Source organism: Entelurus aequoreus, linkage group LG18, assembly GCF_033978785.1.
Source record: "Entelurus aequoreus isolate RoL-2023_Sb linkage group LG18, RoL_Eaeq_v1.1, whole genome shotgun sequence".
NCBI classification, from domain to species: domain Eukaryota; kingdom Metazoa; phylum Chordata; class Actinopteri; order Syngnathiformes; family Syngnathidae; genus Entelurus; species Entelurus aequoreus.
In genome coordinates, this window is record NC_084748.1 from 31,036,539 (window position 1) to 31,061,966 (window position 25,428).

Genomic DNA, 25,428 nt, shown 5'->3' on the forward strand with positions numbered 1-25,428 from the left:
GTGCATTTTGTAATTGTCAGAATAAAAAAAAACATTGAGTCCACTTTTTTGTCATGTCTGTACTTTTTATCTCATAATTTAAAATGTCATTAATATAACTCAGTTATACATCTCAGTTTCGAATTTATTTACTCATAATTAAAAAATGTTTACCTCATAAATTCGACTTTATGTTATAACTTTGACGTTTTATCTCATCGTTATAAGTATCTCATAATTTCGACTTGATTTTATCATTTAAATTTTTAATCTAAAAATTTACATTTTTAATCTCTTATTTCAGTCTATCTCATAATTATTACTTTATCTCATAATTTCGATTTTTTTTAGCTCATAATTAAAACATTTATCTCATTTTTAGATTTTTATTTCATAATCTCAATTCATCTCAGAATTTCGATTTTTTTTTTTAAATGTTATATTATTTCATTATCTTAATTTCTTTTATCTAATAATTATGACGTTTTTATCTCATAATTATGACTTTATTTAATGATTTAAATTTTCTATCTCATAATTTCAGATTTCGATTTCATAATTTTGATTTTATCTCATAATCTCGATTTTTTTATCTCATAATTTCATTTTTTTTTTGAAACCTCAAAATTAAGACTTTATCTCCTGATTTATTTATTTTTTAATCTCATAATTATGACCTGGTCTCATAATTAAGACATCTTATCACACCATTTTGACTTTGTATTTATTAATCATGATGTTTATTATTTTACGTATTATTTTCGGGCCTCCCTATGTCTAGCATTAAAAGATTACAGTTGGTACAAAATGCGGCTGCTAGACTTTTGACAAAAACAAGAAAGTTTGATCATATTACGCCTATACTGGCTCACTTGCACTGGCTTCCTGTGCACTTAAGATGCGACTTTAAGGTTTTACTACTTACGTATAAAATACTACACGGTCAAGCTCCTGCCTATCTTGCCGATTGTATTGTACCATATGTCCCGACAAGAAATCTGCGTTCAAAGAACTCCGGCTTATTAGTGATTCCCAGAGCCCAAAAAAAGTCTGCGGGCTATAGAGCGTTTTCTATTCGGGCTCCAATATTATGGAATGCCCTCCCGGTGAAAGTTAGAGATGCTACCTCAGTAGAAGCATTTAAGTCCCATCTTAAAACTCATTTGTATACTCTAGCCTTTAAATAGACTCCCTTTTTAGACCAGTTGAGCTGCCGTTTCTTTTCTTTTCTTTTCTCCTCTGCTTCCCTCTCCCTTATGGAGGGGGAGTTGCACAGGTCCGGTGGCCACGGATGAAGTGCTGGTTGTCCAGAGTCGGGACCCGGGGTGGACCGCTAGCCTGTGCATCGGTTGGGGACATCTCTACGCTGCTGACCCGTCTCCGCTCGGGATGGTTCCTGCTGGCCCCACTATGGACTGCACTTTCGCTGATGTGTTGGATCCGCTGTGGACTGGACTTTCACAATATTATGTCAGACCCACTCGACATCCATTGCTTTCGGTCTCCCCTTAGGGGGGGGGGGGGGGGGTTACCCACATATGCGGTCCTCTCCAAGGTTTCTCATAGTCATTCACATTGACGTCCCACTGGGGTGAGTTTTCCTTGCCCGTATGTGGGCTCTGTACCGAGGATGTCGTTGTGGCTTGTACAGCCCTTTGAGACACTTGTGATTTAGGGCTATATAAATAAACATTGATTGATTGATTGATTGATTGATGTTCTATCTTATAATCATGACTTTTTGTCTTATAATTTTGACGTTCTTATCAAGTCGACTTTTTATCTCATAATTATGACTTTATTTAATGATTTAAATTTTCTATCTCATAAATTCAAATTTCGATTTCATGATTTTGATTTTATCTCATATCGATTTTTTTAATCTAATAATTTTGACTTTTTATCTCATAATTATGACTTTATTTAATGATTAAAATTGTCCATCTCATAATTTCCCATTTTTATTTCATAATTTTGATTTTATGTCATTATCTCGATTTTTGTATCTCATAATCTCGATTTTTTTTAATCTCATAATTTCGATTTTTTTTTTGAAACCTCAAAATTGAGACTTTATCTCCTAATTTGTATTTATTTTGTGATCTCATAATTATGACCTGGTCTCGTAATTAAGACTTATTATCACACAATTTTGTCTTTTTATTTATTAATCATGATGTTCTATCTTATAGTCATGACTTGTTATCTCATAATTACGACTTAACTTGGGGCTATATATTTTTCAGTGACAGAAATGGGCTTCCATACATCTATACATTTGACTTAATAAATTCGATCAACTTGTATTTTTTTTTACTACATTTCAAAACGTTCCTCAAGGATGCGGCTTCTCAACAACACAAACGATACAGCGAAGATTTGCTCGTCTGTCTGCAATTCACGATCTTTGACAGCTCAGCTGATTTCTGAAGGGGCGTGGTCAAAAAGCCGCGGTAACGCCTTCTGAGGCTGTCAGAGCAGATTAGCAAAGCGAGCACACTCACTCTCACACACTTCTACGTTACCTTGTGTCTCACCGTCAGGTGAAACACGAAGCTTGGAGTTTACTTTCTATATATTATTTTGTTTACTAATGTTTACCAGCTGTTGTGTGTCGGCGCTGCGGACATAGCACGGAGCAGATAGCTAGCTAGCTAGCGAGCTAGCCAGGCCGGGTAGACTGGGGTCAACTGTGTGTGTTTGCACAATAAGCGCACTTCGGAGCATACATGAGCATTTAGGAGCATACATGAGCATTTAGGAGCATACATGAGCACTTAGGAGCATACATGAGCACTTAGGAGCATACATGTGTCCACACTCCAGCGACGATGCGCAAGGACGTGAGGATCTTACTTGTTGGGGAGCGTGAGTGCACCTTTTTCATTCATTTTGCGTCAACTGTTGTCTTATCTGCATTGCTATGACAGTTATAAACGGAATGACATCCATTACAAGATCATGGACAGAATCCAGATTATCACTTAGTTGTGGAATATAGTAAATTCCTAATTTACAAGATTTAGGGCATGATAACAATGTCATGTTAAAAAATCGGGATGTGATACTTTATTATAATCCTTACTGCATGTATAGACTAAATACTTGAGTTTGAGTTTATTTGTAACATGCATGCATACAACATGATGCATCACAATGTCCAGTTTCTCTATTCAACATGTTCGAAAAGGAGTAGGAAGAAGCAGATCTTATTAAATCCTACCCCCTTTCCTTTACATAGCAGTTGCTAAAACTTTTGTTCACTTCCTGTTCTCAATTTATTCACAATATACTCCATAAGTAATAACAATAAACAGGGTTCGTACGGGTGCTTAAAAACCTTGAAAATGCTTGGATTTTAATGTTGTGTTTTCAAGGTTTGAAAAATGCTTGAATTTTGGGTGAAGTGCTTGTAAATGCTTGGAAATATTCATTATATGTCTCGGCAGTCTGACTCAATAGTCTAATTATAAAATAGAAAAAAATAAAATAAGTTTCCTTAGAAATGAAAGCTACACACTTGATCTGTTGGCTTTGCACGAGCCCTTACATTAGGTTGTTGTCATGCCAGAGCCGTATATACGGCTCTGTGTCGCCCCCAAGAGGACGTTGGTGCATCAGTCCATCATGCCGGGAGGTTGTCGATTTAATGAACATGATGTATGCATGAATTATGATACAAACAAACAAGTAAACAATAATAATTAATGTTATTTCTTGTAAGGAATGATGTATACATGAATGATGATGATGATGATACAAACAAACAAGTAAACAATGTTTGCAAACACCAATGACATTGAATAGTCTACAGAAACACTGCTTCATGTTCTATGCCCCATTCAGTTAATGATAACTGTTGGTTCAATGTTAGGCTTAGGTTTTAGCAGATTTTCCGTATTTTTCATACAGACAGCATTTGGTGACCTCAAACAACAAGGCTATGGATTGATTCACACTGGTTTTCGCCTTTTGAAGGGTACTGGAAAAACTGGAAAATTGATCTTGAAAGTCTTTAAAACGTGCTTGAATTTGGCCATGGAAAAGGTGTACAAAGCCTGAATAAAAATTGATAAATAAATAAATAATAATTGGTGAAGTAAGTTATATTTCATATGGTAAGATGAGTAAGATTATCTTAAAAATTAATGGACGGATGAAATAAATTCAGAATGTTTGTCATGGTTCTTCTTCTTTGTACTTTGTAAACACTTTAAGTTTGAAGAGTTTCTTGAAGTGTATCATATTAGTACATTGTTTGATTTCTTTGCTTTATCCATTTCATAATTTAATTCCACATACTGATATACTGAAGTGTTGTACGTGCGTACAAATGTTTTGAATTACATTTTTCTCTGAGATTATATTTCTCCTCTTTTGTTGAGAAGAATTTTTGCATATTCTTGGGTAGCAGATTATAGTTTGCTTTGTGTATAATTGTAGCTGTTTGCAAATTCACTATGTCGTGGAATTTCAGTATTGTTGATTCAATGAATACAGGGTTTGTATGTTCTCTATATCCAACATTATGTATTCTAACTGATCTTTTTTGTAACACTGTTAATAAATGAATGAATACTGCCAGTAAAAATACTTGCCAGAATTTCCAAGCACTGTTAATGTTTCTTTACATTTTAGGACTTTTAGATTTTCATCCATAAAAACAAAATGATTTGCGTTAATCTTCCTCCTTCTCGTCTGGGTTCATAGCCAAGGTGGGAAAGACATCGCTCATCATGTCTCTGGTCAGCGAGGAGTTCCCAACTGTGGTAAGGATAAATATTATTATTATTATTATTGTAAATAGCATCAATGAAGATCAGCATCCTTGAAACAGGCGTTAATGTCTTCTCTCAGGTTCCTTACCGAGCTGAGGAGATCACCATACCTGCAGATGTCACTCCAGAGAGAGTCCCCACACACATTGTGGACTATTCAGGTCAATTTAAATGATAATACTTTTTGTGGACGTGAGTCTTAGCTCTACTGTGGTGCATTTATCGTCCTTGCGCAGAAGCGGAACAGACGGACGAGCAGTTGCTTCAGGAGATCTCCAAGGTCAGTTGTGGTTTTGTCCCAGATGTGGAGTAAGGTAGTAAGTGAGATCAGTAGAAGACACCTGATGACCGTCTGTGTCCTTCCACAGGCAAATGTCATCTGCATCGTGTATGCTGTCAACAACAAGACATCCATTGAGAAGGTGACTGCTGTGCCTTATATTGATATTAATAGTTTATTAACAGTCAACCTGACATTATTTGATGTCAACAGGTGACCAGCTACTGGATTCCCCTCATTACTGACAACACCGACAAGGATAGCAGGTGTGTATTTTACATTTTTAGATTCAACATCAATCTTTAAGCCCATTACAAACTAATGTACACTCACTGTACAAATCTGTTGGTGCTGTGTGCGGGAACGTATGCATTGTTTGAATATGGATCAGAATACGACTCGCACTAGCCACTTTAGTTAAGTGTGCTTGAGCAACCATTATACTATTTGTGCCAATTAGGCAGGGGCAATATGGCCTAAAATCTATATGGCAATATATATTACAAATAATTGCAGCCTCCTGCCATAAGAATATACATCATGATATATATCACAATATATTATTTGGTATGTACAGTAGGGAAGGGATTAATATGGCCCCATTCCTAGGTTGATCTCGCTTGAGAGGAAGGTGGGGGGTTAATTGTTTTGCAATGCAGTCTGCTGAAAATGACGGAAAGTGCCTCTCTACATAACAACTGACGCTGTGGTCAAAGTTGAACACAAAACACATTTTAAGATATTCAACACTGCCATTTGGTGGCTGAAGTGAATAGTGCACGTCCCAAATTCGTGACGTTTATTTAATGGGTCAGGTAAACCCCGACGATTGGGGCCATATGAATCCCTTTCCAAATGTAAATGGTAGTGGAACCATTTCAAAACGGGTTTCAAAGGCTCCGAATTTGGCTGCTGACATGTGCAGTAACATATTGCGCCCTTTTCAGTTGTATTACTTTCTCAAAACTATTAATAATCTTCTTTTTAATTTACTTTAAATAGCTGGTTATTTTCTGTTGTAACATGGTTCTATCTACACTTCTGTTAAAACAGGGATGTCAAACTTGCGGCCCGTTCAATCTGGCCCGCGAGATAAGTTTGCTCAGTGTAAAATTGAGCTGCATTTTTAAATTAAAGAAACTGCTGTTCTAAATGTGTCCACTGGATGTCGCAATAGCAATTATGTTAGGCAAGCAAATAGTTTATACCGGGGTGAGCAAGTATACCAAGCAAGAAGTACACGGTAAAGCGGGGCTGCAACTCCTCCCCCTTGACTCAACGTAAAACAAACAGGAGTAAAATAAACAATTGGTAATCCCGCTTAAAATGCCACATGAGATGCTGCACATTGATATAGTTCTGTGAAAATTATTGTTTTCTGTGTAAATTTAAATAAAGTGAATAGTGTGTGATTTACTGCAATACTGTCAGTCTTAAGTTTTTATTTTTGGTTTGTTAAAGTTGTTCACACATTGCACAACTTTTACTTTTCTATCAATACACAGTGATGCCTTGGAGGCAGGGAGTAACTCAACCCTCTTGAATAGTTTCTACCTCAGTTTGTGTGGTTTGTTGAGTTAGCACATAATTAATATGTGGAAATGACAAATGAGGTAGTTGATACATAGAAGAGTTTTTTGTTCAATCCGAGATGGGCTGTGACTTAGAGTTGAATGATTTTGTAGAAACACTAAGATTAAGTCTAAGTTCATTGTGTTCATGGTGTTTTTGAAACTGCACCAATTTTTCCTCAGATTTTTCAACTAACTTGGGAGTTTTTTGTCAAGAGGATTATTTGTGATATGTACATTTTCAGAATGTGTTTGTTCTATTTTGGGCCAAAGTAAAACAAAAAAAACAATCTAAATTTGTCATAGTTGTATTTTTAAGTTATGTTATTGGGCCGCATCAGATTTTCCTCCAATGCGGCCCCTGAGCTAAAATTAGTTTGACACCCCTGTGTTAAAATGTAATAAGCGCTTATTCCCCAGTTGTTAAGATACTTTACATTAGTTTTGATAGATACTACAAATTTGGGTATAGATCCAACTGCTTGTATTCGTTACGTCACAACCCCTTCCCGGCAGTGAAAAACAGTGGTGGTCAACCCAGCCAAGGTTGCTGTTGTGCTGAGTACGCAAGGGGCCTAGATAGTCCTACAAAAAGCAGATACCGCCAAAACAATCTAACTGTGCAATGGAATAGATCCCTATACTTTTATAAGATTTGAAAAGTGTTATCAAGGATTATCCGTCGGTAAACTTCCCAGACATGTCAAACTATCTTGTGCTCCAACATCACGTCATTCTACATGACAAAACAGATAAAAGCTTTGAAAGCATGGGGGTCTACAACTTATTTGTGTGTGGCTAGGTCGAGACTCCTCGGATAAAAATGCATCGTTTTTGCTCGTGTAAGGTTGCATTTCAGGATTAAACTTTGCTTCTTGCGAGGACGCGTCCATGTAAACAGGCTAGCACCTGACAGCTTGACACCTGTAACTGCATATCCATTTAACAAACTAACAATTACTGAATTATCACCATATTGGATTTTTGTCTTGTTATCATACGTACCCTGACACATTTGTGTACAAAATAAACAAGATGGGAGAGGTAGAAGTACCTTTTCTGACAAAGTATCATTGACTCTGACTTTCTGGTTTCTGTTTGTTAAAAATTAAAATACAAATAATATCAAGATAATACTTCAATGCAAATACTAAACGAGTAAAGTATATTAATAAATAAATAAATGATAAATGGGTTATACTTGTATAGCGCTTTTCTACCTTCAAGGTACTCAAAGCGCTTTGACAGTATTTCCACATTCACCCATTCACACACATTCACACACTGATGGAGGGGGCTGCCATGCAAGGCGCTACCAGCACCCATCAGGAGCAAGGGTGAAGTGTCTTGCCCAAGGACACAACGGACGTGACTAGGATGGAAGAAGGTGGGGATTGAACCCCAGTAACCAGCAACCCTCCGATTGCTGGCACGGCCACTCTACCAACTTCGCCACACCGTCCCTAAAAATATATCAAACAAACATTTAACAAACTCGTGCAATTTTCAACTTTCCTCCCTTGTACTGGAGTGTGTTCCATTTTTGTCGTAGTTATTCAGAAAATCTTACACTCTTCCGCCCTTCTTGATTACCTCTCGAGGAACTGTGAAGAAACTTTTATCCTTTTGGCATTTTGAACAGTTTGTACAGCCGAAAACAACGCAATCATAGGGCATTTTTTCTTTGAAGGAATAAATGGCGTCGACTACCTCTTGAGAACAGATGCTGCTTGACTGCCATGCATATTTAATGAGCCGGACGTGATGTCATTCAAATCCAAGCAATACCAATTAGTTACAAGGACAGTATTGGTCAGAACAGTGCTGATACTGATACTTAAAATTTTCAACATCATTGAAATGATTACATTTTTGCTTGCAATCATAATCAGACAAAAACACAGGATGGCAGTGTGCCAATATATAATAAATATTCAAAGTATTTCTTTATTCCCTTATCTTACATACATTATTTTGAGCAAAATAACTAAAGCAAAAACTACTATCGGCTCTGATTTAAATCCCTTGTGTCCAGGGACTTATTTTGTGAGTTGGTAAACAATAACAAAAACAACAAAAAACGATTCTCTGACAAACAATATCGATCAATCGCTGTAGTATCGACCATACACTGACTCTATCCTGGGTATCGTTACTGTCAATATTTGTATCAATCCGCCCTGTTTGCATTCAAGATTTAGCTTAGCATATCTTCCTATGGTGTGTACTGGTGAAGCACGTATAGCTATTTCTTGTCCTCTATTGTCCTCCATGTATGAAGCATACTTTATTTGCCACTGTGGAGGCTAGGATTGGTGACTTAGAAGCGGCTTTGCACTATGGAGGGATGTTTGCCGCTTGCGACAACGCTACATTGCGGTGAGGACGCGGTCGTTTACTTGTCGCTGTCAAATTTACGAGACACAGCAAGGATGTGACATCAACATGCATTATTACCACGAATTACCACGATGTGACAAGATTGTTAAAAGCTCTGTGGTCAGCCAATTCTATTATGTCTATATCGCGCAACCCTAGTATGAACTACATTTTTCATGTGTGTGTGATATGTTCAGGGTTCCGCTCATCCTGGTGGGAAACAAATCCGACCTGGTGGAGCACAGCAGCATGGAGACCATCCTGCCCATCATGAACCAGTACAGCGAGATTGAGACCTGCGTCGAGGTGAGAAACTGCAGCAGCTTGAGAAAAATAAAGAAAAACTTTTTTTAAACAGTACAATCTAACCTTAGTTTTGTATGCAGGCAACATAAACTGATTGTTGTAGTTCCTACAGTAAGAAGAGTAGCGAGAGTCAGAAGTAAGCAGAACAAACACAATATTCTCCAGTTAATCCGTTTTACAAAGAAGTACGGGATACCCCAACATGTTATATTAGGTTGTCCAATCTAAAAGGGACCTTTAGTTTTATTTTGCTGCTTTCCACACGCAATGACCAAACTTTTTTTTTTTTTTCACAAATTAGCGTCGCCGGGCTGCCAACTACATTGGAACCTCGATTTACGACTTTATTTGGTTATTGAACAGCGGTTGTAAATACAATAGTTCGTACATTGAAGCAAACTTCTTCATTAGAAACAATGAAAATATAAATAATGGGTTCCATCTTCGACAAAAGTCCATATTTTAGTAAAAGTTTCAATACTTTGAACACAATATAAAGTGCTATACAGTATTGTATATGAAACAAACATAACAAAAGAGGTGATACACTAACTTTCTATTTAATAACAAAGCTTTGTATATTTTTTAAGTATGTTAGTTGTTGTACAAAATCTCTTGGACAGCAGAGGTGAACTATTTTTGTTTCTCCGTACAAAATCCAAAGATGCTTGAAGTGGTCATCTTGACATCTTTAACTTTGTAAACATGCTAAGAAACAATCAAATTAAATATGATAAGTTACATATATTTAAAGAAAAACTAGGGATGCACAATATTTTTTTCAAGCCAATACAGATAACTTATTTATTTTTTTAAATCTATATTTAACTGTAGTTTGTGCACACCTGGAGGTAGGCCTGGGCCTAAGTCAAAATTAAATACATTTCTATACATTTCTATGTCCGTCTGTGTTTGTTTTCTTCGTGTCTCGCTTCAAACAGGAAGAAAGAGGTCTCACTCGGTCCATTGTCCTCAGTACATGAGCGCAGAATTAGAATTAACTAAGTGCAGAGAGCCCTCTTTTCAATCATCCACAATCTTTTTAACGGTGGACAGAGCGGACAGCAAGCTTACGCACACAGAAAGCCCGACATCGCCTCCCTACTTGCGACTTGCTCGTGAGAAGTTGTGCGAAGTAACAAAATTTAAGAGGAAAATATGATTACAAAGCCAAATGTCCCGTTGTGGCAATATTTCAGCTTCAAACCGGATGGGCAATATGCGCTCATCAACACGGACGAACGAGCGAGAATGCCGTAATGGCAGTTTTTCCAACTGAGGAAAACAATGCAAATGGTTAATATTTATTCAAGTAAAATTTTTCCTCACAAAGGAAATTCCTTTTGTTTTTTTGTTTCTTTATTAAGGATAACTAAAATAAATATACCTTCTAATTACAGTACAATAATAAACAACTCTAAAGTAATGAGAAATATAAGTGTATATCCTTTCAAATGGTTACTTTCATTATTATCATATACTATGATTACATTAGTGCTTAGTTCGGTCACAAAATAATGATGACAATAATATCATTAATTGGCAATAATTTGTGGGACAATATATCATCCAGCAAAATTGGTTATCGGCCCACCCTAGGCCTACCTGGAGGTAAAAAATAATTTTAAAAGGTGGATTTGACAAAAAACCTCTAGATTTGTCCTGACAAAAACTAGTATCTTCACTGATGGTAATGGGCTGGTCGTCCAGCGCCATCATTCCCACGATGCAATCACAGATCGCTTTACACCTGGACTCTGGCAAACGTTTTGCACTTTTCAAACACCACGGCGATAGGAACACGCTCCCGGCTTTTCTTTGCCCCTGGCTTCGTAGCAGCTCCTTTAGCAGCGCATGCGTCTTCTTCCTAGGCTTTAAAAAGCGTCGTAGTGATGCTGGCATTTCAGGTGACTGATAAAGTTTGATGTGTTGAATGGCCATGGTTTTTCCCCTCCTTGCGGAATGTTTGTAGAACATTTGGTGTAAAGTCTTCCTCTAAAACAGTGAAAAGGTCCCACACGATCAATGCCATGTTTATTTACATTTAGCTCAGAAGAAGTTGACGACAGTTCATTTACAGCACGAGCAGGGGAAAAGGAGCGCTTGATTGGCTCACCCTAATCCACCTATAGCACAATACAGGTAATCTTGCCCTTTTTTAGATTTAACAGATATCGGAGAAATTTAAAAAAACAAACAATCGGTTTGTTGGGATACTTCCTCGTATCGGTCCAATAATTATCATGCGCCCTAGAGAAAACATTCTCAGCTCTTGCATTCAAGATGATAAAGTAAATTAGTAATAGTAGTACCAGCGTTTTTTCACTTTTTTCACAGTTTTTTACTTTTAGAATGTGTTGTTTTGGAAACAATGGCTAAAATGACCCCAAAAATGGGCATTTCTATTCACAATGGGTTTTAGACGTGGATTATTTTAGACTTTTTTTGTGGGCACACTCAAGACAAGCTAATATGGAATTTCATATTGCTAAACAAAACTGGCGACAACAAAAAATACACCAAAAACACTGCATTCTTTTTGTTCTGTATTAAATACCTTAGAAATATCAGTGAAAACAAAGTAATTTTACTGATGAGGGCATTTTTCTTTTCTGCTTTTTCTTAGTTGCTTTCACTTTTCACTCTCACAGCGGCAGTGAGGGAGGCAAAGACCTCATTCTAACAGACTGTGTTTATACCGACTAGATAATCAGACCAGGCATGGTGCTCAGACGGATACTGTGTTTTAATACCCTGTCTGGCCTGACCTGGCACATGGACACTCTTAGACACACACATACACATACAGACACGCGCACACAGGCCATTAGGCTGTTTGCACAGTACTGTCATTCTGTATTCATCTACACGTCAAGTAAGAGCCCAAGTGTATTTTTCACCTGCTTTTGAAGGCTTTAAGGCTTACTTCTTACAAGCTTACGCTTTGCGCAGCAGTAAATGGTGTTCCACACTTTAAAGCCTTTGTTCTCAATGTACAGAAGATAAGTCATTTTTTTACATTTGTGTTTTCAGTGCTCAGCAAAGAATTTGAAGAACATCTCGGAGCTGTTTTACTACGCCCAAAAGGCAGTTCTCCACCCCACGAGCCCCCTCTACTGTCCCGAGAAAAAAGACGTAAGTGTCGATTAATGTAAACAGTGCAACCGTTTATGTTGTCACCCGTTAATGTTGACGTGAGTCGCTCATTCCAAGAGGCATCGATTAAACAGGCTTCATTGTACCATCATCGAGATATTTTCAGGGTTTCCCCTAGATCGGGGGTCGGCAACCCGCGGCTCTAGAGCCGCATTCGGCTCTTTAGCGCCGCCCTAGTGGCTCTCTGGAGCTTTTTCAAAAATGTATGAAAAATGGAAAAAGATGAGGGGGAAAAAAATATTTTTGGTTTTAATATGGTTTCTGTAGGAGGATAAACATGACACAAACCTCCCTAATTGTTAGAAATCACACTGTTTATATTAAACATGCTTCACTGATTCAAGTATTTGGCGAGCGCCGTTTTGTCCTACTAATTTTGGCGGTCCTTGAACTCACCCCAGTTTGTTTACATATATAACTTTCTCCGACTTTCTAGGACGTGTTTTATGCCACTTTTTCTGTCTCATTTTGTCCACCACACTTTTAACGTTGTGCGTGAATACACAAAGGTGAGTTTTGTTGATGTTATTGACTTGTGTGGAGTGCTAATCAGACATATTTGGTCAATGCATGACTGCAAGCTAATTGATGCTAACATGCTATTTAGGCTAGCTATATGTACATATTGCATCATTATGCCTCGTTTGTAGCTATATTTGAGCTCATTTAGTTTCCTTTAAGTCCTCTTAATTCAATGTATATCTCATGACATACTATCTGTATATAATATGGCTTTTAATTTTTTGCGGCTCCAGACAGATTTGTTTTTTGTATTTTTGGTCCAATATGGCTCTTTCAACATTTTGGGTTGCCGACCCCTGCCCTAGATCGCCAGGATACCTGTAGCGGTGGGGGCGTGGTCAATATGACGTCATCGTGCAATTTACTATAATGCATTTGCCATCTGGTGGCTGAAGTGAATAGTGCACGTACCAAATTAGTCACGTTTATTTATTTTGTGTCGGGTAAACCCTGACGATTAGGGCCATATGAATACCTTTCCAACTGTAAATGGTAGTGTAACCATTACAAAACGGGTTACAAAGGCTCCGAATTCAGCTGCTGACATGTGCAGTAACGTATTGCGCCCTGTTCGGTTGTATTACTTTCTGAAAACTATTAATAATCTACTTTTTAATTTACTTTTAATAGCTGGTTATTTTCTGTTGTAACATGGTTCTATCTACACTTCTGTTAAAACAGGGATGTCAACAATTATGCGCACATTTAAAACAAATCTGTTAATAATTAGTATTACCATATATTTGTCTTAGATAATTTAATTTTGCTGTATTTTTCAAATGTTGCTGCTTATTGTGCAATATTCTTTGTTGAGAATTTTTCAAGAGTCGAGATACTTCTCCCATCCTTTTAGTCACTTTATCTTTATTAAAAACGACTAGCAACAAATCTAGCATAATTTTTGGTGTTATTGTAGACTGCACTTGTGTTTAAAGACTCTTCTGTGGCTGCGGTGATCTATCTCGGATATATTAATGTACGTCCCCATCATAGACATGCTGCTTCTGATCCAGACAATCCCGTGTCTTGCTCACAACATCCGGTTTCATCAGTGCTGTTTTCACTAATCCAAGTCTTTGTTCGGCAGCTGAATTTCCAGTGCATAACTAGTCAATAGCGCGCAAATAATAAACTATGTATATTAATTCATACTGTAACGACCTGCCGTTGTTAATGTGTATGTTCTTGTGTTATGATGTTTATTGCTCCCATGGTCTGTGACCACACTGTGTTGGCACAGAATGAGGAATTGTTGTTAAGTGTCTGGGGAAGCACGGAGACGGACGTCTGTGCACGGGAGGGATTAAGTGTTGGAATTGGGCCGACTGTTTGCATAAAATTAGTAATAAAAGTTAAAAGAGTGTCTGACTTTGTGTGTCTTCTTCTGGGCGCTACAATACATTATGTTACTTTAATTTATTTTCATGTAAAAAAAAAAAAACTAACTCATTTTCAATGTTTGGGGGCATATGTTTTGCCATGGCGGTGCGCCACAATCGAATAAATTAAGGGGAAACCCTGACTTTAGAGATGTCTGATGGGATACGTAATGTTTGTCTCCTGCTAGTCATTTCTATGTAGAGATGTTTGTAATTGTTTCTATCGCCATAGTAACACTTGTGAGTCTTTTTATTTGGACCACAGATGAAGCCAAATTGTGTCAAAGCGCTGACTCGAATCTTCAAGGTGTCTGACTTGGACAACGACGGGATTCTCAACGATAATGAGCTCAACCTCTTCCAGGTAAATCCGAGATATGCGTTTATTTTGTCAGTAACATTTCACCAAGATAATAATGAAAATAAACATGTTCGTAATTTTTGCTCCAACATAGAGAACGTGCTTCAACATGCCGTTGGAGCCGCAGGCATTAGAGGATGTGAAAAATGTTGTGAGGAAGAATTTGACTGATGGTGTATGTGAGAACGGGCTCACTCTGAAAGGTTGATGAATTACAGACACACCCACACACACACAAACCGAGTATATGCACATTTGTCGAGGTCTGCGCTCAACTCAGTGCCATTGTACTGTAGTTTCTCACTGTGAAAAGTCCAATCTATAGAAAGATGGCAGACATCACCGCCACCCATAAGACAATGTTTTAAACCTCCGGCCTCTAAGCTCCTATTATTAACCATGCTTTTTGTTTGACCTCCCTTTTCAAGGCTTTCTGTTTCTTCACACCCTGTTCATCCAGCGAGGTCGCCATGAAACCACGTGGACGGTGCTGAGGAGGTTCGGATATGATGATGACCTGGAGCTCAATCAGGATTACCTCTTCCCTCCGTACGTCTCACTCATTATGACTATTAGGGGCTGCTTTGCTGTTACCATTTTGGGCCCTGAGGTGTGAAGGACTATTAGGACCACATTGAAGAGAAAAACAAACAGTCATGGAGAATAAAGTTGTATATTTTCAAGAAAAAAATATTCCAGGGTAAAAAAAAGGAAAAAATTACCCCTTTTTAGGAAAAGTTGACTTTTTATATAAGAACTCTATTTTTCTAATTTATTTTTCAAGTTTTTTTGTTGTTTTTTTTCTTTTAGAAAAGGCTTTTTTTTTTTTTTTTAATGAAAAAAGTTGAGGTTTGTTTTAGGAGGAAAAGTCTTATTTTTAGACAAGGTCTAAAATTAACTCCAAAAGAAAAGAGTCCTGCACTTTTAAGTGAAAAAAGTGACCCTTTTTTAAGGAAACGTTGACTTTTTATGAGAAAGAAAAGAAAAAAAAACTGGATTTTCAAAGAAAAAGTTTCAAAAAAGGTAGTAACATTATTATACACACTAGAAAATTGAAGTTTTTTTTCTGCTTTTAATCTTTATTTTGAACACAACAACCAAAAATGCTCTGTCTATACAATTTAAACAAAATAAAAAAACAATGTATCCCTGCAAAGGAGCAGGAAGAAGTAAAAGCATATGATGTCCTGCCCTATCACTCAGATAATAGTAATCTTATTCTTATTCTTATTATTTATCAACAACAGAATACATAATGACCTTATACAACAATATTTTGTGTATAATAATAGGATACATATTATATATAATTGCAACCATTAATACTCACAGTAAAAAAAACACTGTCTAATTTTATCAAGGAAAAAATATATATTTAAAGTAGGGCTGCCAAAGTTAACGCATGAGTTTAATCACAAAAAATGTAAACATTAATCATTGATAAACACAGATTAATCACGCATTTTTAATTTGCGTGCACATGCTCCTTTACCTTAACTGTGCGTAGTTACCTGAAAGGTGCCGTGGGTTGTTATACAGTCAGTGATCAGGTCAATGCACCCCAGGTCAGTGCAAAGACTGCGACGGGTGTGTTCGGTGGCAAATTCCACTTCAAAATAAACCGACACGGTTTGCAAGTTTTGAGCAAATAAATGACATGCATTCAAGTAAAAACTGTAAATGTTTGTTTGTTAGATTCTGACATTAAAATTGCATTTGTGTCAAAACATTAGTATTTTTTAAAGGGCAACTGCACATTTTGGGGGAATTTTTTGAGTTCAATCTCGGGCTCGGGATCTTTCTGTGTGGAGTTTGCATGTTCTCCCCGTGACTGTGTGGGTTCCCTCCGGGTACTCCGGCTTCCTCCCACCGCCAAAAACATGCACCTGGGGATAGGTTGATTGGCAACACTAAAATTGGCCCTAGTGTGTGAATATGAGTGTGAATGTTGTCTGTCTATTTGTGTTGGCCCTGTCATGAGGTGACGACTTGCCCAGGGTGTACCCCGCCTTCTGCCCGAATGCAGCTGAGATAGGCTCCAGCACCCCCCGCGACCCCAAAAAAGGGACAAGCGGTAGAAAATGGATGGATGGATGGATTATGAAAGACATGACTATGAATGGATTTTGGTTTAATGTATTCTAAATATTAAATAAACGTAAATAAAAGTCCACCTACGGTGGAGCCAACGAGAGGTCCTCTATTTCGCCCATTAAATCCAATAAATAACCATTCAAAAACCGCCAACAATACTTAATTTACATTTCGTGACTTGAATATTAACAAAGTGAGACACTTGTGATTTAGGGCTATATAAATAAACATTGATTGATTGATTGATTGATATTAGTGATAATATTATAAGTGCTAACGCAGACAAACTCTTTATAGTGACGGCTTGATCACTACTGTGTGTCCCTATGTTTACATCATTGAGTGGTCTGCTGTTTCTCGCTTCCTTGCTTCCTGGAAGTTTATTGTAGATCATAAATCATGCATCTCACCTGCACAGAAGAAATCTGAGAAGTTAAACCAACAAGTTGGTACACTATGACAGCCATTTGGGGCGAGAAAGACACGAAAATACGTTCTGCTTTTTTTATTTTCAGTGTGGCCCTAATACTCCTTTGTACCTAGGTATCCTGTTGTGTTTTAGACTTAGACTTAGACTTCCTTTTTAGGCCTTGATATCCCTGCTCTTGAGGTGCTGCGCATATACAGCACCCTGCTAGTCTTCCTTACAATTAATTATTTTTCTTAAATCATTTCCCAGGTCTTCATCTCATATATTTTGCTCTTTGACTATCTCTTTTTTGAATTTTTATTCCAGGCTGAAAATTCCTCCTGACTGCACCACGGAGCTCAACCACACTGCCTACCTCTTTCTCCAGAGTGTCTTTGATAAACATGACAAGGTATAATCTCTCACGTCCAGTGCTGTCTGTTCTTTAACCTGTGCCCTGTCAGCAAAGCTGCTCAGTGTGCAGCGATAGTGTCCATAAACGCTCCCTCACCCCCTGCAAGTCGGTGGTGACCCCCTGCTGAGTCTTGATTTCACCTGTTGACAGGAGAGTTAGCTGTTGAGCTTAGAGGGGAAAGTGTGATCATGTGACTTGTTAACCAGCCTTTGTTTATGTCAGGACCGTGACTGCGCCTTGTCACCTGAAGAGCTGAGCGACTTGTTCGACGTTTTTCCGTACATGCCCTGGGGTGCTGACGTCAACAACACCATCTGCACCAATGACCAGGGCTGGATCACGTACCAGGGATATCTCTCACAGTGGACGTGAGTGGCCACATTTCTCTTACTGTACATTTTAAATATCTGATTAATAATTTTAATTATTCAAAATTAATTATATTTATTTTGTATTTGGTTTATATAAAAAAAAAAAAAGTCATTTTATTGATTTCCGTATTTTCCGGGCTACAGAGCGCACCAGTATATCAGCCACACCCACTAAATATTATAGGAAAAAAGATTGTTCGATATATTAGCCACACCGGGCTATAAACCGCAGATATATTAACATTGCAAAATGAGTTTATTACACATTTTTAGCATGTAACGACGTAATTAATTGTGAAAAACATTTTAAAAGTGATATATGTTCTGTTAAACCACTAATGTTAACATAAGCTGGCCTGTGGTGGTGTCGCTGTTATGCATTGTCTTGTGGTTTAAAAAATGCAACTTTGAGCAAACAGCCTCTATAATTTTTGTTACTAGACTTATTTAAGTGAATGTTTTTTAAATTTTTATAGTGTCCTGAATAATTTTGGTTTATGTTATTTGGAGTCACAAATACGGTAGTTTTTTGTTTTGTTTTTTTAATTTAAATTTGAAGTATTTTTTTCATATAACAATAATTATAAATACATTGTAGTATTTAATCATGAGAATAAAAAAATATATATTTTTAAAAAATGTTTTTCATCTACATAGTTTAACAACTTATCTGGATGTCCAGCGATGCCTGGAGTATTTGGGCTACCTTGGCTATTCAATCATTGCTGAACAAGAGTCCCAAGTGGCAGCTATTACAGGTAATTTACACCTGCTACATTTTGACCGCAGCCGTGCACATGTTCTGTGTAAAACTAATCTTGGGACGTGTGCATGGCGTTTGCCCCCGCAGTGACCAGAGATAAGAAGATTGACTTGCAGAAGAAGCAGACTCAACGCGGCGTCTTCCGATGCAACGTCTTTGGTGATGTTGGCAGCGGAAAGAGCGGCTTCCTGCAAGCCTTCCTGGGGAGAAACCTGATGGTGAACGACAGTCATAAAGAAGCCTCATCAAATGCGATAATATCGTCATAATCTTTTTACCTTACTTTTTATTGTTGTTGTTTCAGCAGCAGCAAACGATCAAAGAGGAACACAAATCTTATTACGCCATCAGCACCTCTTATGTTTACGGCCAGGAGAAATACCTTCTAGTGAGTGTCTTGTTCTTAAGATTCATGGGCAACTTTTTGCTTTAATGTTGCTGAAAAATATTTGAGAGCTGTTTTCTTGTTATATCATTTCACACACTTGTGAGTCTTAACAATCAGTTATGCCCCTCAACAGCTTCATGAAGTGTTCCCTGACTTTGACTACCTGTCTGACGCCGACCTGGCCTGTGACATTGTCTGTCTGGTGTATGACGTCAGCAACCCTTACTCCTTCGAATACTGCGCCAAAGTCTTTAAGGTAGAATTAAATTGAAATCTCTCCTATTTGTATTCTCACCTAAACCACGCTATCCTCTCGCAGCAATACTTCACGGACTGCAAGATCCCGTGCATGATGATAGCGTCCAAGTCGGACCTACCCGAGACCAAACAGTTCTACGCCTGCAGTCCTCTAGAGTTCTGTCGGAGGCACAAAATGCCGCCTCCGCAGTCGTTCACCTGTAACACCGCAGCAGCACCCAGCAAAGACATCTACACCAAACTCACCACCATGGCCGTGTACCCGTAAGTAGGCACACACCACCTGCATGATTTGAATGCTAGCACAATAACAATGTCACACACGCCGCTGATTTTATGAAATGAAGGAAGTAACGTACCTTTACATCACTTTGACAGACATCTGACTTGTCTTTTTCCAGGCTTTTCTTTCTCATGTTGTATTGGCACTCACTTACAGTATGTGGGCGTTGCTGCTTCAGCGTCAGTCTATGTCATTGTCTGTTAACTAACACATTGTGTTTACTACAATAGCTAAATCATTAATCCCTCCAGGATTGTGTGGGCTTTTTTTGTGAATGCGCAGCAGCTTTTTTAGAAAGTGTCAGATTTTATGACGTTGTTGTCAATGTTTTAAAGGGGCCCTTTTATGCCAAACCAGCTTTTCTTACCTATTGGTACCTGTGTAATTGGGATCTGCATAAGTACCGAAAATTTGAAATCAAACCTTGGAGGCATTGCGGGGGTATTTATAAAACAATCTTGCCTTCCTTTATACTTCTGCCAAACAAGCCGTTTGGAATTTACACAACTTGTGACATCACCGGTTGGGGAAAAACGTCAACAAATTATCCATATATGGCATAATTGTACCCAGAGTGCTTTGCGCGCGTCCGTCTCTGTAGTCCTCACTGTAATCAATAAGTTATTTATTTTTCGCTATCCTCTTGTTGTGAGGCCGACTGGCTCGTACATGCACATGCATCCTCCACTGTTGCCAATTCTAATATAAAGTAGCGTATAGTTCGAACGTAATCTGTCAGTAGATTCACTATGGAAGCGCTAAAAACTACAATAAAGATGGCAGGGATAACACGCTGTCTAAGTGGAACCATGTAAATAAGACCCGCCCACACAGCGGCGCATTCTGGGACGGTCAGAAAGCATTATTGAAACTGATCTGTAAAACATAATAATATCACTTTTATTGTTCTATGTCACCTCAAAAAGCTCATGATAGCAACAAAAAAAAGGATTTACTCCTTTCGTACCGCACAGACTTAAAACTAGTCACTGGATGACAGTAAAAGCACATACTCGTCATTGTCAAATTGCTTTGTTTCATTTATTTATAACTAATAATAGAAAAAATTGGGCTGTCAAAATTAATAAGAAATATGAAAAAATAATAGTTGACTCACATGATTAATCACAAAAAAATATTGCATTAATCATGTATAGTTGCAGAGTATTCACACAATTTATTGTGAGTGCACATGCTCCTTTACCGTAACCGTGGCTGGTTACCTGAAAGGTGGAGCAGGTTGTTATGCGGTCCGTGATCTGGTCAATGCATACGTCAGTGCAAAACTGAGTGAGGAGACTCCGACTGGTAAATTTCACTCTAAAACAAACCCCAACAGGACTTTAGATAAAGTTCTTACCAGGTTTTGAGCAAATAAATGACATACATTTAAGTAAAACATAAAAAAATCATGTTTGTGGGTGACATTCTAACTATAAAATCTGCATTGGGCGGATTGGCTCAGCGGAAACTTAAACTTGAGGGTTCCTGGTTCGATTCCAGCTTCCCCCCATCCTAGTCACTGCCCTTTTGTGTCCATTGCCGCTCACACTGGTGTTTAGAGCGCTGATTTTGCGACCCATTAGTCTTCCTGTTCTGGCTACCCCCGTTTGGACGGGTTTTACTGAAAAACAAATTGCTCCCGGGGACAAATAAAGTTTCTATATTAAAAAAAAAAAATTGTGGCAAAATTTCGGGGTCTTTTTTTAGTTTGCTGCTCAGAGACACATTTTATTGGCGAGAATGACACTGATTGGCCAAAATATGTGGGAAAGTTGCAGGCATTGGACAAAGTTGCACAGACACGGATAATTTGCTGGGATTGGTTACATTTGCGTGACTTGGTGAAATGGTGACATCACAAATTCCTGCAGGGACTGATGAGTACATTATTCTCTACAACTGTAGGTGGTATGAGTCCAAAAATAAATACCCCTTTTCTTTAAGTTGGACTGTTACTTCTAATTAAGTTTTTAAGTAGCCAAAACATAAGAGGTATTTTATTTGTGGTTTATTGTATCTTTGTTTTTACTCACCTCACACATCAGCACACTTTGCTGCCCTGCAGAAGTGCTGCTTTCTTGCTCATGCACCCTGGGGCTTGGGTTTGATTCCCTGGAGGCCCTCCAGGTCAGCAACATAAGTACAAGGCCACATTTGTCTACATTTTGTTAAAGTGAACCACCAATGACATCATCATGTTACCTTTGATTTTCTTCTTTTGGTGGTAGGTTTCGACGTTTGTGACAGGGTCTTTTAAACTTGCTTTTTCCCCTCTTGCGTGTTGTGTGTGTGTGTGTGTGTGTGTGTGTGTGTGTGTGTCTTCAGCCACGCACGACTGCGCTGCATGTGCACATGTAACCGGTGCACCTTCTGCTTGTGTCAGAACCTCCTCAACTCTGAGCTGCTGCAGACGGTCAGAGCTAAACTCCATGCTGTTGTTCTGCGCAGGTCCTTCCATAACCTTCTATCTTCTTGTCTTTATTTCATTCTTTGCTTTGACTTCCATGCCGCCAAATAAACTTGACACACCCCAAACCATCAACCAAGACTTAAATATTAACTCAGTAAACAGAAACAAATGCAATAATAAGAGTCTACAAGTACATAAGAACAACTAATTACACCCTGACTTAAAACGTCTCAACGTGGGATTTTTCCTTTCCTTTCCTTTTATTTTCAATTTTCTTCTAGTCAAACAATATTTTTGGTACAATGGATTACATTTTTCCCTAAAACAGTCTAACTGAAATTTTTATTTAAAAATTTAAACCGTTGTACCGAACATTTTGGATTAAATTTTTACTTGAAAATGGATTTTGGTACAATGGATGGAATTTTTAGGTAAAAAATTTTAGGTAAAAATTCCATCCATTGCACTGAAAATATTGACTGTCTAGAAGAAAATGTTAAAGTATATGAACAAGAAGACATAGTCAAACCTTTTTGAGCATGAGATTTTTCCATGTTGAATAGAAATTGCACAAAATTTGTAATTTGGAGGAGTAGAAAATGAGTTTTAGAGCCACACTGAAAATAAAACATATCAAAATAAAGTTATAATCACAAGAATACATTCTTAATATTACTATGATAAAGTTGTGTTTCTGAGAAAAAAAAGAGTTGTAAAATGGTGAGAATGAAGTTTCATAAAAAGTTACAAAAGTATTTTTATTTTAAAAAGTTGTGATATTAAAAATTACGTATATTTTAAAGAAAATAAACAAAAATGAACGGCTGTTATGTTCTATTTTTTACAATAACGTATGAGATATATCTGAATTAATTTGTAATATTAAATACAATAAGATAATCAGGATTGATTCCTAATGTTAGGTATTCTGAAGTAAAAAATGTAATTACATTTAGATTTGATTTATTTGTCAAAATTACCTTTTTTTTTTTTTTTAATTTAGATTTTAAATATGTTCTCTTTATTGTCATGACTATGATTTTATTCTGCCAATTGTATGGCCTTTTCCTCATCCTATACTATGTCAGAGTGTCTTACACATATTGGATATATATTGTGTTTTAATTCTTATTTTTTCATAGTAGGAGGTTTTTTTTGGTGGATTTACACCAAAATAACAGGGTATATCTTTTAAAAAACACATTCTATCCCACAAAAATACCAGTTGATTCATCCAAAAAAGAGCCTTAGTGGTAGTTTATTTGTAAACCTTTAAATCAACTTTGACTGTATTTTACATGCATTGAGTTGTCGTGGTCACCCATCACATTTCCTTGAATATATACTTCATTTTCTCCTTAATATTAACATTATATTTTGGTTTGTCATCTGATATCCTTTTTTGTTCATCTGCTGTGTCTTCAGTCTGTCACTGACTGTGTCTTATCTTTCCATCCCCAACATTTCATGGATGGCTATTTGTTCCATTCCGTTTGAAGGGAGTCAAGATGTCACAGATTAATTACAAACATTAGCCAATCAATGCCTCTCTTTCCTTTTCTCTGGTGCCAGCAGACACATGGGCCAAGCAGACCTGAAGAGCTCTACCTTCTGGCTGAGAGCGAGCGTCGGTGCCACTATGTTTGCCGTGCTGGGCTTCGCCATGTACAGAGTTCTGCTCAAAGCACGGTGATCGCTCTTACTCACACCCAGAACTGTGTTCAAGCAGAATACACTCTATGGACAATTATATGCGTTTATAGTCATCGCAGGATGAGCTTGAACATAGATGCTGACTTCAAAAATGTTATGTTTTTTTTTACTCTAACTTCTTGTAGAAATGACCTCCAGAAGATTAGAAGCTGTTATAGATCACATAAAACACTTGTGTCCATAAAGTGTAATCTGTAAGTGACCCACTGATGTTCAGTGTGACAAAACAAGTTGCAATATGTATTAATTTTGTATTTCAATGCTGAATTTTGCTTTAATGTGCTTGTCTGCAAAAAAGGAAATATATTTATACTGGAAGATAGTAGAAGCTGTTGATAAAGTGTAATTAATGGTACATAAAAGGCCATTTTTGTGGTTGCCGGGTGACTGCAATGGTTAAGAGATGCGATATTAAGATTAGCTGTAGTGTACATACTGTAAATAACATAGTGTGTGTTTGTCAATATGGACCGATGCATTGTGTTCACGGCCAAAATGGGTGAATGACTATTGTTTGAACATGCGAGCAAGTTAGGATGCACAGGCATGTTTTATTTTTTCTGGCCACATTCTCTTCGATTTTCGTCACCATGACGACATGCTCATGTAGTCTTAGACCAGGGGTGTCCAAACTTTTTTCCCACCGATGCCAGAACTAATCTGATGTAGGTCAATATTTGCGAAGTTATCTGAACAAAAGATCCACATCTTAGCTTCGTGTTGTAGGTGACAAAGCTAATTAGTAGTATATTTAAAAATTTGTTCTGTTAAATTATTATTTTTTTAAATCAGATTAATCACACTTTTGAATTTGGATTCATCATGATTCATCACAGGTTATTTCTTACTTGCATAATTTAATTTAACATGGAAAAAAATGCCCAATATTTGATCACAAATGCAGTTTTATTGTTTGAATGTCATACAGGACTTTTGAAAAAAAAAAAAGGGTTTTACTTGAATGCACTACATTTATTTGCTCAAAACTTGTTAAATGAATGTTTATTTTTATTTAAAATTTGCCACAAGCATGACAGTGGGAGTCTCCTCACTTATCTTTGCTCTGATGCATGCCTTAACCTGATCTCTGACCGGATAACAACCCTCTGCCTTTCAGGTAACCATCCACAATTCAGGTAAAGGAGCATGTATTATTGCGTGATTAATCTGCATATAAATGATTAATGGGATAATTTTTTCGTTAAAGCACTGCTAAAAATACTTTTAATTGTACAATATGCGGAAGGCCAATTTAAAAAGCCACTCTTTGGACACCCTTGTCTTAGAAACGCCATTAAAATCCCAGCTTCTAGGTATGTTTAATGCAAAATATGCAACAATGTCCTGCTGTATATGTACAAGTACTCCCAATAAATTGTAATCCGGATTGGATTGTTGAAAGAAATGTACAATAAATACATACAGTATGGGTCTCATTTGGTTTAATAACATATTTTCATGACTATTGTCTCAAGTCTGTTGTTTCTAAGTGGATCTTTCTCAAACTGAGGAAATGTGTTTGGTAAAGGTACTGATTACCAAACAAATCTCTATTGGCCTTTTGTATAGTTTTTTTAAAATATATACCTAAAAAAAAAGTGCAAAAATTG

The 25,428-nt window shown here is 37.3% G+C and overlaps 1 protein-coding gene across 7 annotated transcripts; it reads left to right on the forward strand.

Moving 5' to 3' along the window:
- The first annotated feature begins 2,427 nt into the window (after window positions 1-2,427).
- LOC133634024 (mitochondrial Rho GTPase 1-A-like) lies at window positions 2,428-25,247 on the forward strand. 7 transcript variants are annotated; one of them, XM_062026927.1, is made up of 21 exons: window positions 2,428-2,716; window positions 2,757-2,847; window positions 4,690-4,748; window positions 4,837-4,918; window positions 4,994-5,037; window positions 5,126-5,179; window positions 5,251-5,303; window positions 9,185-9,293; window positions 12,327-12,428; window positions 14,616-14,714; window positions 14,806-14,914; window positions 15,140-15,260; window positions 17,542-17,626; window positions 17,852-17,997; window positions 18,658-18,758; window positions 18,851-18,981; window positions 19,068-19,151; window positions 19,285-19,407; window positions 19,471-19,673; window positions 22,021-22,143; window positions 23,678-25,247. In XM_062026927.1, the coding sequence occupies exons 2-21, from the start codon at window positions 2,811-2,813 to the stop codon at window positions 23,796-23,798; spliced, it is 1,986 nt and encodes a 661-aa protein (XP_061882911.1). In that variant the 5' UTR covers window positions 2,428-2,716; window positions 2,757-2,810; the 3' UTR covers window positions 23,799-25,247. The 7 variants fall into 7 exon arrangements, with proteins under 7 accessions (XP_061882911.1, XP_061882913.1, XP_061882915.1 ...); XM_062026929.1 differs by having other exon boundaries at window positions 23,681-25,247; XM_062026931.1 differs by having other exon boundaries at window positions 19,071-19,151.
- Window positions 25,248-25,428: the final 181 nt, after the last annotated feature.

Bases quoted from the DNA above. Each gene is read 5' to 3' on its own strand.
- LOC133634024 (XM_062026928.1), top strand. From the start codon at position 2,811: ATGCGCAAGGACGTGAGGATCTTACTTGTTGGGGAGC. The intron at 19,152-19,284 runs GTGAGTGTCTTG...GCCCCTCAACAG, and splicing joins GCCAGGAGAAATACCTTCTA to CTTCATGAAGTGTTCCCTGA. The intron at 19,408-19,470 runs GTAGAATTAAAT...ATCCTCTCGCAG, and splicing joins ACTGCGCCAAAGTCTTTAAG to CAATACTTCACGGACTGCAA.